Below are 23,980 nucleotides of genomic sequence, written 5' to 3'. Positions count from 1 at the left end.
TTGGACCTAACGGCGCAGCAAAATGGCGGACGTAGGATTTATTTTTTCAGGAGTTGATTCAGATTCCAATTGTGGGTGGAGTCAGGCCAGATGTTCAACCAATGGTTGTTATGAAACATCCATACACATTTTGATGGTCCGCTAATTATATATAGATAGATGTGTCCTACCGTATCACCTGAATAATTCCCACAAAAGCAGATCATGAAGATGTATAAGACTTAAAGGTGCAATAATCGCATGGATATATTAACATCTTACAATGATTAAATGAACAAGCCGGTAGGCGGACATGGGTAGTCGACTACCCAATAGAACTTGACGCGATGGGCCCATTCGATGGGGAATGACCTGAGGATTAAGCACAATAAAATTCATGATTCTCGCTTCAAGGGTTAATGCTGCAGATTGTTTTTTCGTTAAAATATCCCCACAAATTCGAGGTTTTTCGACTGTTGCTAGGTAACGGAGGGGTCCATAGCAACGGTTCTTTCTCACACATAACTCGGACATACCATGAACCTACCATACCAGTTTCATGTATGTCTGACTCATAGTTTCTGAGATATAACGAACTTCGTTTTTTTTATTGTTTTCGACCAGAGTTCATTCAAAGTCTATCTTTCCCAACAGTTTTCATAGGATCCGGCTGGAAATTTTTGACAATATGGCTGAATGTACTGCCCATAGTCGGTCGAGGCCCGATTTTTGATTTTCGAAAAAATGAATTTTTTATGATTTTAAAAAAAATTCAAAGTCCCGTTGCTAGGCAACCAAAGGGGCGTTAGCAACCAGTACCAGCACAACGAGGTCATAAACTGGTCCTACCACCCAAATTTCATCAAAATCGAACAACTGCCAGGGGGTCAAAGACCCCTGACAAACACACACACGGACAGACCGACACCACGACCAACAAATAAGGGTAGAAAAAACAAAATTTTAATCGAAGAAAAAAAAAATTTCGAATTTTTTTTTTCGACTCGATCGACTACCCAACAGTAATGGCAGGCCAACACAATAAATCGTTGGGTGGACACAATCCAAATGACAGGCAGACATGATGAATCTGATTGATAGCTTATGGAGGAGCATGGATACATTGTTATTTTCAGAATTTAGAATTTCATATTCCTTCAAACTAAAGAAGGGAAACACTCAACAAGCCGAGTCAGACTGCCTCGTGGAAACGAGCCTTAAATTAGAAAATCCAGGTTGAAATAATAACGATAGGTTCATATATAAAAGGAATGCCTTCTATTTTTTTGATTTTTATTTTTTAACCTGCGACAAGGTCACAGGTCAACAAGAGCTCTGCATGGTTGTTGTTGTTGTTGTGGTTCTTGTTGGTGGTTGATTTTTGAAATGTGCACCAATTGTTTGGCAAGCTGCCGGACCCCACACACATTTGTCACTCGACTCCATGCACCATGGCACTCAGATAAAATAATATGGCTGTCAAATTAGTTTTCTGGTGGGCCTAAGACATCAGGCCTGTGTAGACCTCTGCTGATTACACATTACACTGCTTTCATGTATCAGGTTTAGTGCTTTCATATATATGTCGAATAAATATTATTAGTGAGGTTTCATTCAGCCAATCAGCCCGCTCGGTACATGCCTCTCTAAAGCCGTTCATATGGTAATTTTGTTCAACATCATCCAATTTTCATCAGTTTTGTTACTCACAATGCGGTATGCATGCGTCTTTTGTTACCTCTACAATAACTGAGTAAACTGTCATTCACTCACGAGTAATACTATACAACCACTTTGCGAAAGTCATCTGCTCAATTTACCTGTTGTTTTTGAAAGTTTTCCCCATCAGCTTTTGTGTACAATCTATTTGTTATACGTAAAATATATGTACAGTTACCACGTCTGCCTATAATTTGTGTATGCATCGGGGCTGTTCAAAAATTCCGTAATGCTCTGAGGAGGTGGTGAGTTGGGGTGCATGTCCAAACGTTACGGAGCGTTACAGCGGGTTTTGGGGGGGGGGGGGGAGGGTTCCAGTGGCGTTTAACCAATGACTATTTTGTTTACCTCTATAATAGTCACAGTTTTTGAATTCACATCTTACATAATATAAACGACAAAATAAATTGGGGAGAATTGTCACGTGTGGGAACTGTATTTAGCCCGGTGTTGGCTTAATGGTGAATCTGGTGGGCCTGGGGTCCTAGGATCCTGAGTTCAAATCCGCCTAAGCTGTTGAATTGATACCAGGTGTGGTTGATGCTGCCTGTCATCCTTCCGAGGTCGGCAAAATGAGTGCCAGCTTGCTGGTATCCTGTGTCAGAGTGGCGACCCGTCCAAGATTGTGCCCAATAGCCAAGGAGACTTCTTATAGTACAGTCAAAATGTTGTATGACCTCCCACAAATTGTTACAAAAGCAAACTCAACAGATTTTGATTCCTGAATATGTCCTCAGTGACAGAAAAAAAAGTCCGAAGGGATCCTCGGGGGGGGGGGGGGGGAGTCCTGAAATCATGGAAATCCAATATGGCCGCCACCTGGCTTCGGGGAAAATGAGAAAATTGTAAAGATTGATATTTTAATATGTAAAATATATGTTTTTCTGCATTCTAATTGTTTCGAGTTATGGTCAGTGTATTGATATGATATACAAGAATATTTATAAAAAGTGAAATGTATTGAGGGTAAAATAAAAAATTGTAGCTTCTTTGTCCAAAAATGGCAATTTTTTGTCCCGAAAAAAAAATGTTTTTACCTGATACTAATTTTGGCTCCTGGACCAAAAAACAAAATAGAAATGTTGAAGACACAAGATGAAATGAAGTCTATGGCAATACAATATAATTATGTAAATCATTGAAACGTGACAAAATTCACAATTCCACTCGGGGCAATCACATCTGCCTGACGAAGGTTTCGAAATGAAAATGAAAATTCGCATTAAACTCAGAAACTACACCCATTATAAACTTACTATACATGTTGAGAAAAATCAAGCGTATTAAAGTGAGAACTCGACAATGTCGTCATCATCCTCATCATTGTCACATGGAGTGTTTGTGCAGCCAGAGCCCCTGCAGTTTCCACAAGCTGGAGTGCACTCAATGTTGTGCTTCTTGCATGTGCATCTCATGGTGCTACATTCAGCCTGGCAGTTGCACCTAATGACACGTAACATCTTTTCAGGAGCTGGAGCTATTGATGTCTGAAGTGGCACAAAACCCTCGTCACACTTCTGCCAACCCCAGTCTGTCGGAAGAAGTTCATCTGCACATCCCTTCCATTCATGGACTTGCAGATACACGCGCAGGCTGTGATACTTTGCTGCTTCTGATGTTGGTGGTAATGTCTGTGGTTGCACGTGAGAGTTCCAAGCCACCTTGTCCCAGTACCGCTGATACCGGAGGGTGTCCAGGGTGTCAGTTGACTTTCCGTTGTGGATTATCACCAATGTTTTTTCTCCTGCATCTGCCACATCACATACGGAAGCTGGATATGTATCAAAAACCTTGGCCTGCTCACGGAATGCATTGTTTGCTTTGAACTTTTTGAGGGAAGCTCCCTTTCCATTCCCATGAAGACGAGATGTCGTGTCGCACCCAAGAACTGCATGTAGAAACAGTATGTGCTTGCATATGTCTGTACCAATCATTTTCTTTGTTGCCTTGATGTTCCAGATGCGAGGCTTCTTCGTGTTCTTATTTGGCTCGGGACAAAAGAAGAGGTCATGGGATTTTAAGCTTGCATGGTAGCATGGGAGGACAGGGAGGTCTGTGTCATCACCAACTAACACAGTGTTGGTGGCAGTAGCAGACTGCACGGCCTTCATTACAATCAGGAGATCAGCATCCCCTGAGGCATGGTGTGTCTCACAGTTCTTCTTCTGAAGCTCTTCACTCAACATAAAAATTAATTGCTGGTTATTCTGCCTATTGGCAAGAAACTGTTCCTTCTTCATTGTGAGACTCATGTCAGCTGTAAATGTCACAGTAGTGCCAGCATTCCCTTTAGACCGTCTCTGGTGTGTCATGTCCTTCGTGTTGGTACTCTCATAACCATCAAACACGACTGTGGCATCTCCGTACTTCTTCGTTAAATTATAATCAGTGTACTGGTGGCATATGTCTCTGTATGTAGATCCACGAGACCATGGAATGCGTTGAACAAGTGCCCCGCCATCCAAAACATACTGTTGCCCATCATTGAGGATATTGGCTGGGACATCGGATCCAAGAAGATCCCAGATGGCATCAGCAAAGACTTGCTTGTGTGCTTCTCGGAGCTGAAGAGTTGAATCAAAGAGGGCTGGTGGATAGCTGCACAGTTCATATTTGAAGGCTGACACCAGTTCTTCTGCTGTCTGTGCAACAGTGATCAGTCTCTGGAAGAGGAGTTGTGGGTCAACCTGGACTTGCTCTCCATCAATCTTGACAGATGACTTCATGCCGAGGGTGACAACTTCGTCTTTCCTCTTAAATGTGTACTCGGCAGGTGTTTTCCCATCCATAGATTTCAATATTTTGGCTCTTACAGCATGTGCTGTATCGACGTTGACGGTGGGGTGTGCATGAACTCCAGTGGCAATGTTCCTCAGACGTGGATCACCACTGAACGGATTCCGTTCCTGTAAATAATGAAGAGCTGATAGTGTGTCATTCCAGTCACGAGATTGTCTTGCCTTGGTCATGTCCTTCTTCTGCTCTCCAGTGTTGTAGTTCACACGTGTGAGCTCCTGCATTGCCTGGTTTATTTCTGCACAGGCAGGCATTGATAGTAGCCATACCAGCCGTTGTTGCTCTGTCATTCCTCGCCCTCGTGTGAGCCCCCCGCTGGTCTTCAAACTTCTCATCAGAACTTGTTCGATGATCAGGTCAGATGAAAGACCTGCCCACAGGCGATCACTTCGTTGAACCACATGGAACCCCTCATCAAAACGTTGTTGGACTTTGGGATGTTGAGTTTTGAGGTTGGACATCTGCTGCAGATACACCCTTGCAGATTTGGCATACAGGTTGTGGCCCGAGGCTGCCAGGTGAGGCAGCATTTCCTGGATGGCCTGTAGATGTAGTACCCAGTTCCCAGTGCGTTCTGCCCAGATGTATTTGCCAAGAATGTCCAGCATGTCCATACACTGAACCCAGAGTGCTGAAGTTCGAGAAGATATCTTTGCAGACTCGGCATGCTTCTGAAGCTGGTCTTTGATTCGTTTCAAGACATCAGACTTGCATACTTCTTCCACAGACTGGGGTTGGCAGAAGTGTGACGGGGGTTTTGTGCCACTTCAGACATCAATAGCTCCAGCTCCTTAAAATATGTTATGTGTCATTAGGTGCAACTGCCAGGCTGAATGTAGCACCATGAGATGCACATGCAAGAAGCACAACATTGAGTGCACTCTAGCTTGTGGAAACTGCAAGGGCTCTGGCTGCACAAACACTCCATGTGACAATGATGAGGATGATGACGACATTGTCAAGTTCTAGCTTTAATACGGTTGATTTTTCTCAACATGTTTCGTAAGTTTATAATGGATGTAGTTTCTGAGTTTAATGTGAATTTTCATTTTCATTTTGAAACTTTCGTCCGGCAGATGTGATTGCCCCGAGTGGAATTGTGAATTTTGTCATGTTTCAATGATTTACATAATTATATTGTATTGCCATAGACTTGATTTCATCTTGTGTCTTCAACATTTCTTATTTTTTTTTTGGTCCAGGAGCTAAAATCAGTATCAGGTAAATTTTTTTTTTTCGGGACAAAAAATTGACATTTTTGGACAAAAAAATCTATAATTTTTTATTTTACCCTCAATACATTTCACTTTTTTATAATTATTCTTGTATATCTATATACTGACCATAACTATAAACAATTAGAATCCAGAAAAACATATATTTCCATGTTAAAATATCAATCTTTACAATTTTCTCATTTTCCCCGAAGCTGGGTGGCGGCCATATTGGATTTCCATGATTTCAGGACTTTCCCCCCGGAGGATCCCTTAGGACTTTTTTTCTGTCACTGAGGACATATCCAGGAATCAAAATCTGTTGAGTTTGCTTTTGTTGCAATTTGTGGGAGGTTGACCAAATATTTCTGCTAAAATGCCTGTACTATTCGGCAGCACTAACTTTCTGAACAGAGTATGGTCCCAATGGATGGACAAATTGTACTGTATTGCATTTATGTCGCAGGTTGTGACCACAGTGTGGCCATTCTTGTTTTCTTCTGCAGACATCCAAACTGTCACCTATGCAAATGTTAAAACGTCTTTCCACTCATGGCTTCTAAATATCGTGTCAGTTCGGCAGCATTGCACGACTGTACCGAGCAGTGAATCAAGTTTGAAACACTCATGTAATGTCTGAGAATGAAAAATGAGGTGTTTTACTCATTTCACAGGTGATGAATTGTGAGTTTGCCACTTTAATCCTGCAGTAACACATTAAATGATGTCGAGGTATCATAAATAATCCCCAACCACGCACAGATGGTCATGACGAAAACAAACAAACAATCAAGTGCAAAGGTCATGGTGATCAGAATATTTGAGGATTTTGAAGACATCATACACACGTATTTGATGCCCAGTGTTATAGATAAGAGCACGTCACCAAAATCAATTCATGTCTCGCATTTAGATAATACACAAGGTGAAGATTTTCATCCACCGGACCTCCAACGGGCCTGATGACATCACAGTCCCTCCTGAAACGATGGTGGACTGCACTCCATCACTCACCCTCGTGCTCAAACTGGCACTGTTGGGCGACAACTTTTTCAGTCCTTTCAAAGATGTCCTTTGACCATCCCCCGAGCGATGATGCCCGATAACATTTTCATGATTCTTAAACAGTACCTTCCACACAAGTAGAAAATATTTATATATGTGTGGACAAGTGATTCCTTGTTCTCACAAAGGTGAATCGGAAAACTAAAAATCATTATCAAGGAAGATAAACGTGACTAATTTTTGAGAGGGTTTCACCAGAATAATATTTTTTTTATTGGAAACGGTTATTAAAATAATTTTTAGATCCTCATGGAGGATCTCGAAGTCTTACTCACATTGTTGTTCTTCATCTTCTTCTTGTGGACTTTTTTGTTTCACAGCCTACAGTTTTCATCGAAACTTCCTGAAACTTGGCATGTATATGTAAAAATACCCTGTGCAGACAGTAACCATCTCCGATTTTGAAAATTCATCTGAGGAAAAAAAAGTTATGACGTCAAAATATCTCCGCTAATGGAAATCGCCTAAAAATTATCTCCAAAACTAGGCAAGCTTTTTGAATTTTGTTTGTGGGAATCGAACGGGGAATTTGCAGAGATGAATAACCGCACATACGATACATCACTATGACGTCATATCAATTTTTATGACGTCATTCCTATTTTTTGACATTTTTTGTTTCACAACCCAGAGTTTTCATCGGATCTTCGTGAAACTTGCCATGTATATGCAGAAAGCCCACGTGTAGGCAGTAACCATCTCCGATTTCAGAAATTCTTCCAAGAAAAAAAAGTTGATGTCATAATATCGCCGCTAATGGAAATCGCCGATACCATTATCTCCGAAACTCGGAAAGCTGTTTGAATTTTGTTTGCGGGAATCAAGCCGAGCATTAGCACAGATAATTTATCGCAAACCTGATACATCACAATGCCGTCATATTCGTTTTTATGACGTCATCATTAAGAGGACGAGGATCTTAGCTCATTTGAGCTTGTTTGAGTGAGATCAGCATTATTTTTCAGATTATTCCTCCAGTGTTGTAATGCTTGTCTTTTCGCCATTTTTTATATGCCCGATATAGATATATATATATATATATATATATATATATATATATATATATATATATATATATATATATATATATATATATATATATATGAGCCTGGTGTGTTGGCACAGTGGTTAGGGCAGTAGCTTGGGATCCAAAAGGTCCTGAGTTCAAGCCCCCTTGGGCCACTGAATTAATACACCAGGAGGTTGACTCAGCCTGTCATCCTTCCGACGTCGGCGAAATGAGTACCAGTATACTGGGCCGGTGTATACCCCGGTTAAAATAGGTGTACCATATCCCTGTGTCGTAAGAGGCGACCAAGGTTGCGTCAGGAAGGGCATCCGGCGTAAAACATGTGCCAAATCACTATGCGGATCATATGGATGATCCGCTGTGGCGACCCCTAACGGGAGCAGCCGAAAGAAGAAGAAGAAGAAGAAGATATATATATATATATATATATATATATATATATATATATATATATATGTATATATATATATGTATATATATATATATATATATATATATATATATATATATATATATATATATATGTATATATATATATATATATATATATATATATATATATATATATATATATATATATATATATATATATATATATATATATATATATATATATAGATCGGGGCGTATTATGTGATACCGGTTGTCCATCCGTCTGTCTGTGTCTGTCTGTCTGTCCATCCGTCCGTCCGTTCCTGTCCACACTCTAACTCTCAAAGTTTTCAACTTTCACTTTTCATATTTGGTACATAGGTACAGACTGTGGAGACGGTGTGTCACGACATACTTTCGTCATCTAAAGTGGTTGTCATGGCAACCAGGATGCTGTTTTCCATGTAGTTGCACAATTCTGTATATACCTTCTTGTTCAGGCATATATTGTGCTCACTTGAGCTCTTGTTATTTTTATTTTTTGCTGTCCCACATCTTCAGATTCACGGCCTGCCCGATGGACATGCATTGTCCATTCATGAGCGGCGGCTTCATGTGGGTGTACACAACGGTTGGACTTTTGTGCAGCAGCCCCACGTGCTTGTTTTGAGTCTTGATACAAAGCAAGCTCTGAGCACACCTCTGGATTCACCAAGCAAGTACAGGTAAATTGAGAGCATCACACTGACTTTCGACCTTTCGAGTCGTTCCAGGCAAAACAGTTTCAGTGCACTGACAAAAAAAGTTTCACCATTGTAATTCCAAATTCAATATACATTGTGTTTGTCGTTTGTCTATTGATGTCTTTGTAATGCTTGTAAAAGTGCACAGTGCCAGGCACCCATCGTTGATGCTAAAGGCCCGGTCACACCTTGACGTTTTAGCCAGCGATGGCAACGTGTTAAAATTTATGTAAAACGCTGGCTTACGTTGAACTTTTGATGTTTTTTTTTTAAAGATTCGGACGTATTCATAGCGACTTGGTCTTATGTATAATGCATTGGTAACGGACACAGAACGTTTCGTTGTGTTATAGATAACTTATACCAACGAATGCTGAACCTGTTGTCGGCCTACACAACCGATGCCCAACGATAGTCTAACTCAGGCATAGCGCGTTGCACGCATCGCCGACGATGTCGTGACGTAGCCTATTAAAAGGCTGACGCACAACGATTCAAATCATAACTGCCGTAGAAATGGAAGGGTCAAAATCGCCGTCACACCTTGGCGATCTTGCCAGCGTATGCCGACGTAACAAAAAGTGTGTCTAAAACGTTGGGGCACGTCGAATACGGTATGAGTAAGTTTGGTATACGTGAGTAGAACGTTAAATACGCTATCATAAGTCGTAGTAAGTAGAGTACGTCAAGAAATTTTAAACATGTTCAAAATTTTACGACGTACTCGGTGTATGACACACGTTCGCATGCGATGAGGATAAGTTTTACACACGATATGTGGACGCTTACACACGTCCACAAACGCTACTTATAAGCTACTCATAAGTCGAAACACTTCGCGGTCATGTCTTTTTTAAGCGAAACTTATTTCTAACTTATGTTTGACGTGCTTTGAACCAATTCTTTACGTAGTCCCAACACACATCGACGTATGTAGACGTATTCCAATGACGTATTCCGGTCGACAAAAAAAAAATAACCTGTTTGTAGCTTACAACTGCCATATAAAGACATGTTCCCAGCGGTTTTGGGAATTGGTATATAAAATGGTGTTCATAAAAGGGGAACCCAACAGTGTTTTCAAGTCCTTTTTGAGTCGATGTCCATGTCAGCAGTATCAGTATCAGTATCAGTATTAGTATTAGTATTAGTAGTAGTTTGTTCATGTTGGCAGTAGTAGGTGAGTGTGAGGGGGAGGGTGTGGGTTATGATGGATCCTCCTTGCGTCCGCGTGTCCACGGGCAGGTTCATAGGCTGCCACTCAACGATTTAAATGGCTGCATCTCCACTATTGAAAGTAGACGGTTGTGCTCAACAATTGGATTTTTTTTACACTCAACGACTTTTAAACGGTACCACTCAGCTATTTTCATTGTTTACAATGAACGATTTAAATTGCTGTCACTCGCCTTTGTTTTTTGACGCTGGGGTTTGGAAATTTGAAGCGTTTCTTCTGAACGTGTTAAAACGCTCAAACTCGACTATTTTAAATAGTCGCTGCCGATGGACAATTGGAATCATAGCCAAGCTAGACATCGAAGTGTGAACATCCTCGTCATGCCGAAGAAAAGTTTGAAGAATGCTGCAAATAAGTGTCCTGGCCGTGGCCGTGGACGCTGACGCAAGGACGATCCATTATACCGACGTCTTTCAGCCTATGAGTAACTTAAAAGTAACGTCTGTCGACGTGTGGCAACGATCGCGTAACGTGCCAACAACACGTTAATCATAGGTAGGAAATAAGTTTCGGGTACTCTTATCTAAACATTACCTCGGCGTGTCTCAACTTATGATTAACTTACAAGTAGCATGTGTTGACGTCTGTCAACGATCGCAGACCGTGCATACAACTGGTGGCCAGCGTAGCGGAACGTGTGAGTCATACGCCGGCATACGTCGTGAAATTTCAAGCTTTAAAAAATTTGAGGACAACCGAAAAGTACAACGTTTAAAGCCAACGTACAACGACGTATGGCAACGTACTACGACGTATGCCAGCGTGCTCTCAATGTTATCAAAACTTACCCATAACGTATTCAACGTGTGCCAGCGTTTTAGGAAAAAAATTCAAAAATCGGCATACGTTGGCTAAAACGTCAAGGTGTGACCGGGCCTTAACAGGGTTTCATGTAGTATTCAGAAGTATAACTTGTAAATCAAAAGATGTCGTGTTAACACTGTAAATGAACATAGTGAGACCTCACCTGGAATGTTGTGTTTAGTTTTGGTCGCCATATTTGAGAAAAGACAGAGCTGCCATGGAAAGGGTCCAGCGCAGAGCGACTGGTTTGATTCTTGTGCAAGCTGGACTTGGATATGAGAAATCGCTGATGAAGACAGGACTTTAGTCATTACACGTGAGGTGATTACAAGGGGATCTGATCGAGCTGTTTAAGATTATAAATGGTACAGGTGACTGGAGTGGAAGAGCTCACGGGTAGGTGTGGGACAGTGCTGACAAACGTGCAGCTGGAACTGTGATGCTTGACCTTTCCAACTGCCTATGTCTCAAAGGTGGCCTTGGATTGTAAAATCGTCTCAACACTTCGCATAGAATAACTTCCCGTGTACATCTTCCTGCAAAGGGGTGTTGCTGTCATATTTTCCTATGAGGTCAGGTTTCATGGTTGTTGTCACGACTCATATTTGGGGCAATCCAAATTCTGAGTTCTTCGACTGGCTCCAAATATGAAGAAGCTGACTGACAATGTTCACCAGATTCCCATGATCCATGTTGTTTTCACACTTTCTCTTTTTGTGTTCATTCGTTCTGTTCACCCAAAGCTGAAGGGCATCCATCTTTTCTTTGGTCATTTTCTCTTTCATTTTGCCCTTCAATATGTCGCTGTGCCCAAAATACTGCTCTGTATTGATCCTCATCTTTTAATATAAAAAAGAGCATTCAAGATCGTCTTGTTCTCGCAACCCGCACAACTTTGAGAAGTTTGATTTGCACTCGGCAATAATTCCACAGCCTGCTTGATTTGAATGCCACTGTATTTGAGCTACACAAAGCAAGCTATTGGGAGAAGCAGCACAAGAAGCACCATCGGAACTCAGGGTACATGAAGTTTGTATGTGATTTGGCCGAGCGCTCGCTGTGCCAGTGAGATTTGAAACGGTCTCGGGAGCTATGACACATCGAGCCGTGTGGCTGAATGTGCCTTCCATTATTTAGACTTTCTGGCCACTGGGCTCAAAATCCCGAGCACAAATGAAGTGGCTGATGGCTTAGGCTCTGTGGCCAAAAGCCTCAACTCCCCAGAAATCCACAGAGATAAGGCTTCTTGGCTGGGAGCAGTGTGGTTGGCCTGTAATCCCAGTTCAAATGTTGGTGCACTTTTCACTGATCTCTTGAGCTAAGAGATTACTGTCTTTTTGCCTAAATACCAGCACTCCACTGTTGCAGAAACACAGCATCTCACACCGTGCAATGCCCTCCCGTGGAAGGAATTGTTTTCAGAGTTGTTTAAACTCCCATGTTATGTATTCCTTATCGAAATGCCTTCCCAGGAAATGCAAACAAAATATGAGATTAAATGTGGCCATTTGACTCGCTCTTCATGTGTTGCTACATTAATTTATATGCATTGTTTTTCAAACCTTTCATTAATTTGCTTATTATACAGTCGAGAAAACCTTGACTCAGCCTTTATGATTAAAGTTTAATGATGAGTTGTATTCTTCATCCTTTCCTCCTTGCATGTGTCTTCCCCCCCCCCACCCCACACCCCAACCCCTCCTGGTAGTCTGCAAATCTGCTGAGACTTTGTCCTTCTGTTTCAAAGAATAATAATTAAATGTATCAGCCCTTCAAAAGAAATGTGGATGAAGTGTTTGACAGACACATGACACATCTGCACTTTGTCTCAGGGCCACAACACATTTGCTTGTCTGCAGTGAAGTGCATATGTCTGAGATGCTGTATGTGCCAGGAATAGCCCTCATATTCCTCTTGGAATATGTCATTACAATGCCTCCTTGGCCCACAATCCGCTCTGCAAAGGTGAGCACGGCTGTCACTTCATTGAGAAGTTTGAGGTTTATTGTACATCGGATAATAATTTCCATTTGTGGATGAATGGATGCTCTGTAACTGAAGTACTTTGCAATGGATTGTTTTACTTGATTAAGCAGCTGGATATGTTTTGAAGGAGAACCCAAATGCAATTTTTGGGTTTTTTTTTTTTTTAAAACCATTGAGAATCATTACTCATGATGTAATTTTATGGGAAAAAGAAATTGAATTTTTTTTTTTTTGCCAATCACAGAGTGTCAAAAAAAGCCCTCGAGTGTCGATTTTCGATTTCACCAGTGACGTCACATGATGAACGCACCTTGATCCAAACTGTGGCTTTACATCGAGAAACAGTGTATTTCCAGCTCACATTCCGATACTGATTCCACCGTCATTAGAATAACTCTGATGGGACTCAGAATGTTGAAACTGATCAGTGGGATTTTGAAGGAACGGTTGGAGACAAAAATTAGTGATGGAAGCACTTTTGGAGGAATTGTGGAGCAATGTCGTTCCAAGCCTTGTGCATGTAATTCAAACAAAGAAGGCAGAAGTAAAGATCCATCCATCCATCCATCCATCCATCCATCAGAACCACACTCTGTACAGAGCGTTCGTGCTCCCGAAGCAGTCTCCTGACCTAATCGACACAATCCTGGATGGTTCACCACTCCAACACAGGATACTCGAATGGTTCAATCATCCCAGTAAGCTGGTACTCATTTTACCAACCTCAGAAGGATGACAGACTGAGTTAACCCCACCTGGTATTAATTCACTGGACAAGCAGGATTTGAATTCAACACCCTTGAATCCCAAGCCCACCACCCCAACCATTAAGCCAACACCAGTCATATGAAGTGAAGATGGAGGTGTTAAAATGATCAAAACACTGGTCGCATGTTAACCACAGGTCGGTGTGGTTTGATTTTCCGTTCAATTGACGGTTTACGAGGGAGGGATTTTGTATTAATTGAAGTTTTTTTATATATATATTACTCGAGCAGAAATACCCATCATCGCCTGACAGCACGGCCGCCGCCCAGGGACACTCAGACACTGCAGACAAATGGGTAACGTATGCTTTGTCCCACCATTGCAGGCTGACCAGGTGTCTTGTATGTTACGGGATCGCCCTGTTTCATTCTTTCCCTGGATGCCATTTGTGGCCATGTCCCACTATCGTGTCCGTGAGATGTCGATGTCCTGCCCCAGTGGAGGGGTAGTGGTGTTATGGTGGAAAGGGGGTATGTGGTGGGGTTGGGTATTGTTGGGGTGATGGTTGATGTGGGATTGTGGGAGGATGGTTGATGTGGGATTGTGGGGGAATTGTGGAGAGGGGGGTGGGATGGTTAGAGGATGATGGTTAATGGTTGATGGGGGATTGTGGGGGGATGGTCGACAGGGTATTGTGGGGGTGATGGTTATGGGCGATTGTGGGAGCATGGTTGAGGGGATGTGGGATTGTGGGGGAGGGGGAGGTGGGATGGTGGTGGGTATTGTGGGGGTGATAGTTGATGGGGGATTGTGGGGGGATGGCTGATGGAGTATTGTAGGGGTGATGGTTGATTGGGGATGATGGAGGGGGTGGGATTGTGGGGGGATGGTTGACAGCGAATTCTGGGGATGATGGTTGATTGGGGATGGTGGAAGGGGGGTGCGATGGTGGTGGGTATTGTGGGGGTGTTATTTGATGGGGGATTGTGAGGGGGATGGCTTAAGGTGTATTGTGGGGGTGATGATCGATTAGCAGGGTGTGGGATTGTGGTGGGTATTGTGGAAGTGATGGATAATAATGGAGGATTGTGGGGATGATGGTTGATTGGGGATGGTGGAGTGGGGGGGGGGTGTGATGATGGTGGGTATTGTGTAGGTGATGGTTGATGTGGGATTTTGGGGATATGATTGTGGAGGAATGGTTGATGGGGGATGGTTGAGGGGGGTTACACTGAAAGTTTTAGTGTCCTCAGTCAAATCCTCTCAGAGTGGTAGATTCTACTTGAATCGTACATACTTTCTCTCCACTATAACTAGACGGTGTTTCATTTGATTTGCGGAAATTTGTGCTAATAAGAGATAATTATTTTCAGGTGCTCTTGTGGTACCTGCCAGGCAATGGCAACAGGTGTTTGATTCACCACTCAAATCGCCTGTGGACATATGCCCGTAGCTCAGTGGAGATGGTGTTACAGTTTTGAGCGACGGCTGTTTCTTCCGCTTAATCGCGAGGGTGGCATCCTCTCTCAATCATGACGGATAACCACAAGATGTAGCTATCTCTGTTGTTTCGTAACAGTTGTCTGTGAAATGTTCCGATCCCAAATGCGAATGCTTTCTCGGCCCGATCTACATGCATGTATTTTGGACAAACCTCGTCCAATTTCTGGCATACTTAGGATAGTTCTGCCATCGGTGTAGCATGAAACCATCTCAGTTTGTATTACTATAAGCACCAAGGATGCATTGACTCGGCATTCTTGTGGAAAATGGAAAATTATTCGCCATTTGAGTGAAATCGTACCGTGATGTAACCCGGAGACAGTATGGATATGATGGTCTACCTCCTGGTGCGACGACATGGCTAATCTGAATAATAATAATAATTAATAATAATAACAAGATTTCAATCCCCAATACAAATTTTCCTACTTTATAATTCGGAAATCGTAAAAAGACACATCATATCTATTTTGTCGGGTATCAAGGGATAGATTGGTGTCGAGGTGTTCTGAGCATTTGGGTTCCCCTTTAAGGTTTACTCAGACTTTGCATATATTACAAATATATATGTCAGGAACTCATCTGTAAGAATTCACAGCCACCTCCCCGGTATGGGATAAGGTCACCAATGTTGACTTGCATGAGATGGCATTTACCTTCTGTGTCGAAGACTGCTGTGCAGGTTTGGCTGCCATCTAATTCCACTCACTGAACATTCAGTGAAGTTATTGCAAAGTTTCTGAACCTAAAAAGCACCTCATTGTTTTTATATGAAAACAATAAGTTGAGCAAATGAATAACATCATGAAACCAGAAAACGTCAGCGATGTAATAGATTTGAGGTCATTCATTGTTCTGTGATGCACACGATTATGAAGGAGACCTTACAACGCTGTTTCCAGCAACAACGTTTGGCTTTGATTCATAAACGTGATAAACCCCAATTCCATGTTTTTTGAGTTACTGGGAGCTTACGCGATGTTTGATGTAGCAATGGATGTTTGTTTGTACACAAAATACGATGCATGCTTGCTGTTTTCACACCAAAAAACAGAGTTTTCTTATTTTTATTTTTACTAGCAGATACCCGTCTATACTACGACGGGTATGGGGGACAGGACGGATCAAGATACTCGGTTATGGTAGTTTCTTTGGATGTTTTGCGTCGCATTTCGCAGCTCAGTTCATATTGGTGGCGTGTCTGGGTGTCCATGGGAGTGTTTGAGACCGGTCACTTTAGATCGTTGGCCTTGACACATTGTGCCGGATGAGTTACACGAACGATTTGACATATTCATCGTTTCTATATTACCTCCATCAACAGATTAACAACATGGCAGGATAACAGTCGTAAATGCTGAGTTGAGCAAACGTTCCGAACTCATGGACTTAGTTAAGTAAAGCACATCGTCTGGGACCCAGCCATCAGTTTGCCGCCGAACGCTACTGATTGTGACGTCATCAATTCCCTCTTTGAAAATTCGATATATATTCGATTTTTTTTGAATCCACTATCACCTGCGTAAATGCATGGAACACATAATGTGAAGATTTCGGAAGTATGAACAGAATATGTTCTGAGAAAAGTGTGTTAAAGTTCCAGGCTTACGCCCTTTATATTATGATTGAAATTCGTAGTAAACAAGGCTGAGAGCCACTAAATGTGAAGATCTCCAGAGAAAAAGAGAGTAAAGTCCTGAAATAAGGAAACCTCTTCACAGGACCACTGTGCTGGAGGGGGTAACTCAGCCAGGTGGAAAAAATAAATTTTCCTACCCCCATTGGGTATTTTTGAGGAGGAACCATCTCCACACTGTATGACCGTTGGCTCCTGAAGTTTGTTTCAAAATGCGGTATCCGCCAGTCGAAGAATATGAAAATATCAGTTCAGTGTAGGACTTGAAAAGATGGAGAAAAAAAATCTGTGTGACCAGGAGGCTGGACACATTCGACATATGGTAAAAGTCACAACACTGCTCAGCCTTGGCTTTTTCACCAAGTGGTAACTGGTATGAAAATTGCAGTATTATTACACCATTCTCATTTTGCTTATAAAGAGCACCAGGAGACACCATTTTAGTAGCAATTACTAGTTGCACATGGAATTTTAAGTGCACATAATGAGTAACTCAGATTGAGCAAGGAAAGAGCACTCGGTATTCTTAAGGTAAAGTGTTGGATGAACTTTGATGACACTCAAATCTGGGTTCAGTGTATTTTGAAAGTCGTGGAAAACAAGTATAAGCTCCAGTTTCGACAGATGGAGCGTACTCCACATTCAATTGCAGGTGTTCATAAGTCTTGAGAAAATTATTACCCTCGCCAGAGGAGAGGATATTGCATTTGGGTCTGTTTGTTACTTGCAAAATCGAAGATTTTCAAGTATATTGGTCAGTCGATTTTGTTGTCCTATCTGTTTGTTTGTCAATCGCCGACAGATCACAATTTTAAACCGATCCACGAAATTTAATCACATGGTAGAGTTTGTCATAAACAAGAAGCCTATTGTTTTTAAGGTCATAATGTCAAAATGTCAACATAGGTCAAAGGTCAACAACTTAGGTGATATTTCTAAAATCCTCAATTTCATCCGATTGACTTGAAATTTGAAGAGGATTTACATGGACTGAGGGTGGCTGGTTCATGGTTTCAGCACCCACAGACTCATCACTGGACTTGGTATTCCAATGCTGGCGGTGTGGCAAAGGAGATTGACCATGTGCTAGTTGATGGTCACTGGAGGATGATCCAGAACTGCAGGGTCTACCAGAGTGTTTAGTTCCTGAATAATGACCACATGCTTGTTGTAGCAACTCTGAAATTGCAGCTTAAATCCAGGAGAATGGTACCTTCCCAGCCTCGGCTGGATGTTGGAAAGCTCAAGATTGAGAGGGTAGCTGAGGAGTTTGCGAACAGGCTGAGTGGGGATTTGGGGGGGGGGGTCTGGGTGCTTCAGGAGTTCCTGAAAGGTTATGGAGTGTCTTCAAGACGACTGTCCTTGATGTCGCCAGTGGATGTCTTGGAACTCACCAGAGGGTGAAGAAGAATTTTTTCTCTCAAGGGACACTGGATACCATTTACCAGAGTCACAGGGCCAGACTGAATGGCAGATCTGAACAGTTCAGGGAGCTGAGGCATAAAACTATACATGCTCTAAGGGTGGACAAGGAGGCCTATGTCTAAGGAATCTGTGAGGGGGTAGAGCATCACCTGTGGTCAGTGATTCTCGTCCTGTTTACAGGGGAATTCCTGCATTGCGTTCTTCCAAGCCCATCCCTCGGTGTGCTGCAGTTAGAACAGAGGGTGGTGGGCTCTTGACAGAGCAGTCTGAAGTGAAAGCCTGCTGGGCCAGTGACTTTGAGTGGTTGCACCAGGCTGATCCACCAGCTGTCGAGTTGGTTGTCAGTGGTATTACAATCCCAATTGCTGACCCTCCATTCAACTATGGTCCACCTTTGTTTGTGGTAACAGGCTGCAGTGAACCGATTGAAATGGGGTAAAGCTCCTGGGATCTGTGTCATCCATGCTGAAGTTCTCAAGGCTGGTGGAAATGCTGAACTCATGTTGAATGCAGTTCTGTGCTCTGCCTGGAACACAAGCATCATTGCAACTGACTGGAAGAGGGGTCTTGTTGTCCCACTCTGGAAAGGGAAGGGTGAGCGCCAAGACTGCAACAACTACTGAGGGGTGACGCTGCTCTCAGTACCGGGCAAGGTCTTCGCTCAGATAATTCTTGACAGGGTTCGCCACCATCTGCTTGAGCACCAGCGTCCAGAGCAGTCAGGCTTTACACCAAATAGCTCAATAATTGACCGTATCCTTGCTCTTCTGGTCCTCACCAAATGCAGATGAGAGTTTTGGCAGGGGCTGCTTGCAGCCTATGTTGATCTCTGTAAACCATTTGATTCACTGAATCTGGATGCCCTCGAGAGGGTTCTTGGTCTTCGTGGGGTCCCACCAAAACTGATCAATTTGATGTCTGAACTCTACTCTGTGCTGAGAGTGCTGTGAGATGTGGTGATACCATCTCTGACTTATTTCCAGTTGTTACTGGAGTACATCAGGGGTGTGTACTGACCCCCACACTCTTCAGCACTTGTATGGACTGGATTCTAGGGAGGATGTTGGAGAGATCAAGCTGCAGTGCATCGATTGGGAACATCAAGATCTCTGACCTTGATTTTGCAAATGATGCAGTCATCCTTGCAAAGACGAGATATCCTTTTGGGGTCCTCGAGGTGCAATTTCAATTGAATTATATACTTGAACACTGTGGAACATAAATCGCCTTTTAGCACTTTCAAAATCCTTCCATTTAACAGTACTTCAACAAAATGTTACAGCATTTTACATCATCACGGCCGATCAAATTTGCCGCTTGTACACCCTGCCCATGTCCTTGTTTCTCCACTGTATGGGGTAAGCTGTTCTCTGAACTTTCTAGGTGTTTAATTTATCAAAATATGAATTGAGTCCTGACTATTATCACAGAAGTTTAGGACCTGTAGTTTCATTTTTCTGGAGATTTTACTTGATATTCTGTCTTTATGACGTTTTTCTTCCCATCATATTATGCTTGAGGAGTCCTTGTGATATAAAACTCTTCTCTGAGTTGCAGTTATAATTTTCCTGATGTTCTAAAAATGGTTGCCATTTTTGTGCATCTTTCTGTTGAGAAACCATGATGTAAATGATAGACTTTGAACAAAATGACATCAGTTTTCTACACTCCTTGTTCAATGACATTTTATTGGATTCGTTATATATGCTAGATATCCCTTATTGTCGGGTTTTTCGTCTGTCTGTCTGTGTGTGTCTGCAACGCGAGGTTCCACAGCACGAACCAGCGAACCAATTTCGATGAAACTTTGCCAACAGGTGCCATATGGTCTGGGAATGTGCGCGTTTGAATTTCGTTGCCGAGCAACCACCAACGCTGTGCAGCGGCCAAAAAACCGCGTACAGTATTTTCAATACCTGTCCTTCAGTTTTGAATGTAGAGAAACGAGACTTCGGAATAAAATACTTCTAGATATTTAGAAAATTTTACTTGAGCTGATTTTTGATTGAGGTTTTATTTTTCAAATGGTAGTCCTTCAAAAATCGGGTGTCTATTTACCGTCATTTTTTAAGAGGAGCTTAGGAAAGTGGGCGGAGCTTAGGGAAAGTGGACGGGGTTGATGAAAAGTGGGCGTGGCTTATGAAAAATATTGTGTGGCTCAGGAGGTGTGGTCAAACAAGAGCATTGAGAGAAGTTTATCGGGTTTTCCGTGTGTGTGTGTGTGTGTGTGTGTGTGTGTGTGTGTGTGTGTGTGTGTGTGTGTGTGTGTGTGTGTGTGTGTCTGTAATGCGAGGCTCCACAGCACAAACCAGCAAACCGATTATTTTTCAAATGGTAGTCCTTCAAAAATAGGGTGTCTATTTACCGTCATTTTTTACGAGTGCCAGTTGGCAAAATACGCAATAGGAGAAATCTTGCCAGGCAGAGGAACAATTGAATGTGAACAAATACATCTTGGCAATGAATCTTTGTCGGTGGATCGGTCAGAATGAAAAGCATAGTCTCCAGCGCTTCGATCCGAGCGAATCCCTCGTCGCCTACCGGCTTGTTACATACATTGTTGGTTCAAAAAAGGTTCCATTTTATCAGTGTTATCACATGTTGTTTTTGTGAATAAATGATGCATCATCAGAAGACAGTGATCAGAGGCCAACTGGGGAACTGACATTGTCTTGGGGTTTGTTTGACTTTTCTTTGCAAAGTATATTATGGGTATCCAATGGATGGGTGGGGATAGGTATGATAACTGGGAGGATTTTTGCATGGCATGAGGTCTGCTTTGTGTTATGACACACTGGAGCCATATTACGGGAAGATAAATGGAGGCCCGGGTCACTGGTTCGACGACCCGGTGAGGAAGATAAATTCAGCTGCAAAGTGATTCCCGTGACAGTTTTAATAATGACATGGTCGAGTGCCTTTGAATAGCTTGGGCAAGCAAAGAAGCAGGATTTCCCAACGGTTAACCTCTTCAAATAGTCTCGTGCTTTTGGTGGAACACAGAATTTAATTTTGACACCTTGCATGTTACCTCCCACCAATGACACGGCTCGAGGAACTGGCAAGTTCTATAGAGACGAGTCGAGCTTTCCTTGAGTGTATGATGGAATCGGCTTTTAATTTCACAGCTTTTCAATATGTGTTCTGCATGGCATGAAGGACGTTCGGTGAACCTCCAAATGATCCTTTTGCAATTCCAGCATGGAACCAAATTTTAAACGAGCCTATTAAAATGGCGTGTCATATCCTGACCGCAAGTTTAATCGGCACAGAACCTTGCTACCTATTAATCTTTGAACAGTTTTGTAATATTGAAGAATGAAGAATAATAATGAAGAATGCGACATCGCGATGGTATAACCCAGAAAGTATTACTTACCAATTCATTCTGCATCGGAATGTCTGATTTTACAAGGAAATTCGTGTTTTCATTCCATATGCAAGGGGGATGCCGAGAGTTGACAGATACAATTACGATGTGTGCTTCCAGAATGTGTTAAGGATGACACATTGCTGAACGAGCTAAAGTGTAACCTTGATAGCCCGTGGAGCACAGGGTAGTACTCGGCTTCTGCGTACACCAACTGCTTGCACCTGTTGTTTTGAGCTTGGGGTATAAGATATTGTGAGTGGTTGGTTTTGTGTTTAGTATGTAGATATAAAGATTTTACTTGATAGGATTTGCTTTGTTTGTTTACAATACCACCAGACACCTTCACCACCTCACTGAGTGGTGTTATGATAAGAGCTCCTGCTCCGAGTCTCTGAGACTGGCGGTTCAAACCCCAGCCTTTTAAAATGGTATGTGCTGTTTCCTTGCTTGATGCTCAGCGTTTAAAAGGAGGGAGCATGGGCAAACAACGACCGGTTGGCATCCAAGGGGAAGATGGAAATTCCTCCTGAGGAAAGGCGCTGATGTGAGCGGAGAGAAATGCGGTGCCATTGTTGTGACGTCGGTGGTACTGCGCGTCCCCCAAACTCAGTGGCTGTGTTTGTCTCATCCAACAGTCCTGTGTGTTGTGTCTTGTGTATCCATTCGTACGTATGTCCATGTGTTTGAGATGTGTGTGGCAGCTCCATTCTGAACCTTTTTTAAAGAAAAAGAAAAATAGATTGCAGCTCACTCTTCGAAAGCATCCAGAGATTTTGTCTTCAAAACATTGAATGTCTTGTCTACATCATGTTATCTTTTATTTCGAATTTTACAATGTAGAAATTAAAAGATAAGTAAAGGTAAACCAGGAATTGGAGCCATTGTTGCTGTAACAATCTGGATGGGTCGGCCATTGTTTAAACGTCGTGGTTAACTAACTCATTAGGCTTGGGGACAGCGTATGCTGAAGGCCCCAGCCTCGCATGCCACTCTCTGAGGACTCAGGTTTATCGTTGCACGCACCTTAACAGACAGTAGAGACACCTGGATCTGTGACACAAGATGTGACCTTACCATCATGCCCAAGACGAGACCCGGGCAGGACCAGGATATTTCCAACAAGTCAACCAGCAGTGGATACATAACAGTATTGGGGGACGGGGGTGGGCTGCAGAATGGAGCACACTTACTCGTAGCATCTGCGGGGCAGTGAAGCTGGGATGGCTGCAATTTGATGAGTCACTGAGTTTGGTCATTTATGAGTCATGTATGACTGCAACCAGCTACACATCCCAGCCAATATGGCAGAACACGAGCGGAATTTCCACCATGTTCTGGCTGAACATCTTATGTGTTGTGGCTTGGAACGCGGTCGTGGAGATGCTTATTAAGAAAAATTGTAAGCCATGTCACTCCTTTTCCCTCATGTCAGAACATCCCATTAAAGTAACATTCTGCCAGTTTGGTCAAAGTGGAAGAATTATTATATATTTAAACTGTTAGCTTTTCATCTGTTTGTGTCTTCTGTGTTCAATGTTTATATTTCTCTGCACAGAGATCTTGGAGAAATGGAAATACTTTTATAACTCATTGTTCTATCAGAGTGAAGATTTATGATCTCGTTGTAATTTGTGGTTAACTATTTTATTAAGATGAAGGGTTTTAATAATCTACGAGCAAGAACCTGTGGTAATTCCGCGTAATGGAAAATGTTCACATCCCCCCCCACCCCCCCCATCCCATCTCAGCCCCAATTCCTCATCCGAGCTCTCTGCTCCCCACCCCACCCCATTTCTGTGTCGTCCCCTCCCCCTTTCTTCTTCAAGTCATAAACCCCACCCCCCCTCCCCAACATTGTCCATTGGGACCATACTCTGTACAGAGCGTTGGTGCTGCCGAAGCAGTCTCCTTGGCTATTGGGCACAATCCTGGACAGGTCGCCACTCTGACGCAGGATACTTGAATGACTCGGTCATCCCAGCAAGCTGGTACTCATTTTGCCGACCTCGGAAGGATGGCAGGCTGAGTCAACCCCCTGGTGTATTAATTCAGCGGGCAACGAGGCTTGAACTCAGGACCCTCGGATCCCAAGCCGCCACCCTAACCACTGAGCCAACACCATGTCTGCAACCCCCCCTCCCAACCCCAAGTCCTCATCTCCATCCCCCAAAGCCTCAACCCTCCTCTCACAGCCGTATGCTTCCACCATTCCAACTCTGTCCTCCCCTCCCCCATTCTCCCTGTTCTTCAACTTTCCCATTCCCCTTCGTTAAGAATAACGTTTAAAATAATTAACGACAGAAAAACGTCGAATTCAGAATCTCACGAGATTCACTCATCTCGCCATTCTTGATTAAAATAGTGGTTCGTTAAGGTTTTAGAGTGTCGTC

At 42.7% G+C, this 23,980-nt stretch overlaps 1 protein-coding gene across 6 annotated transcripts in view; it reads left to right on the top strand.

Moving 5' to 3' along the window:
* Positions 1–23,980, top strand: part of NPHP4 (nephrocystin 4) — a 571,934-nt gene that overhangs the window by 304,867 nt on the left and 243,087 nt on the right. For all 6 annotated transcript variants that reach the window (XM_085876134.1, XM_085876135.1, XM_085876132.1 and 3 more), the window contains 2 exons: positions 8,737–8,900; positions 12,792–12,924. In XM_085876134.1, coding sequence (XP_085732260.1) covers positions 8,737–8,900; positions 12,792–12,924 — 297 coding nt within the window. The remainder of the gene's footprint in view (positions 1–8,736; positions 8,901–12,791; positions 12,925–23,980) is intronic.

This window comes from Eptatretus burgeri, chromosome 4 (assembly GCF_056783735.1).
Source record: "Eptatretus burgeri isolate ZD-2024b chromosome 4, Ebu_testis_v1, whole genome shotgun sequence".
Taxonomy (NCBI): Eukaryota; Metazoa; Chordata; class Myxini; order Myxiniformes; family Myxinidae; genus Eptatretus; species Eptatretus burgeri.
This window is presented reverse-complemented; position numbering and strand designations above follow the sequence as displayed.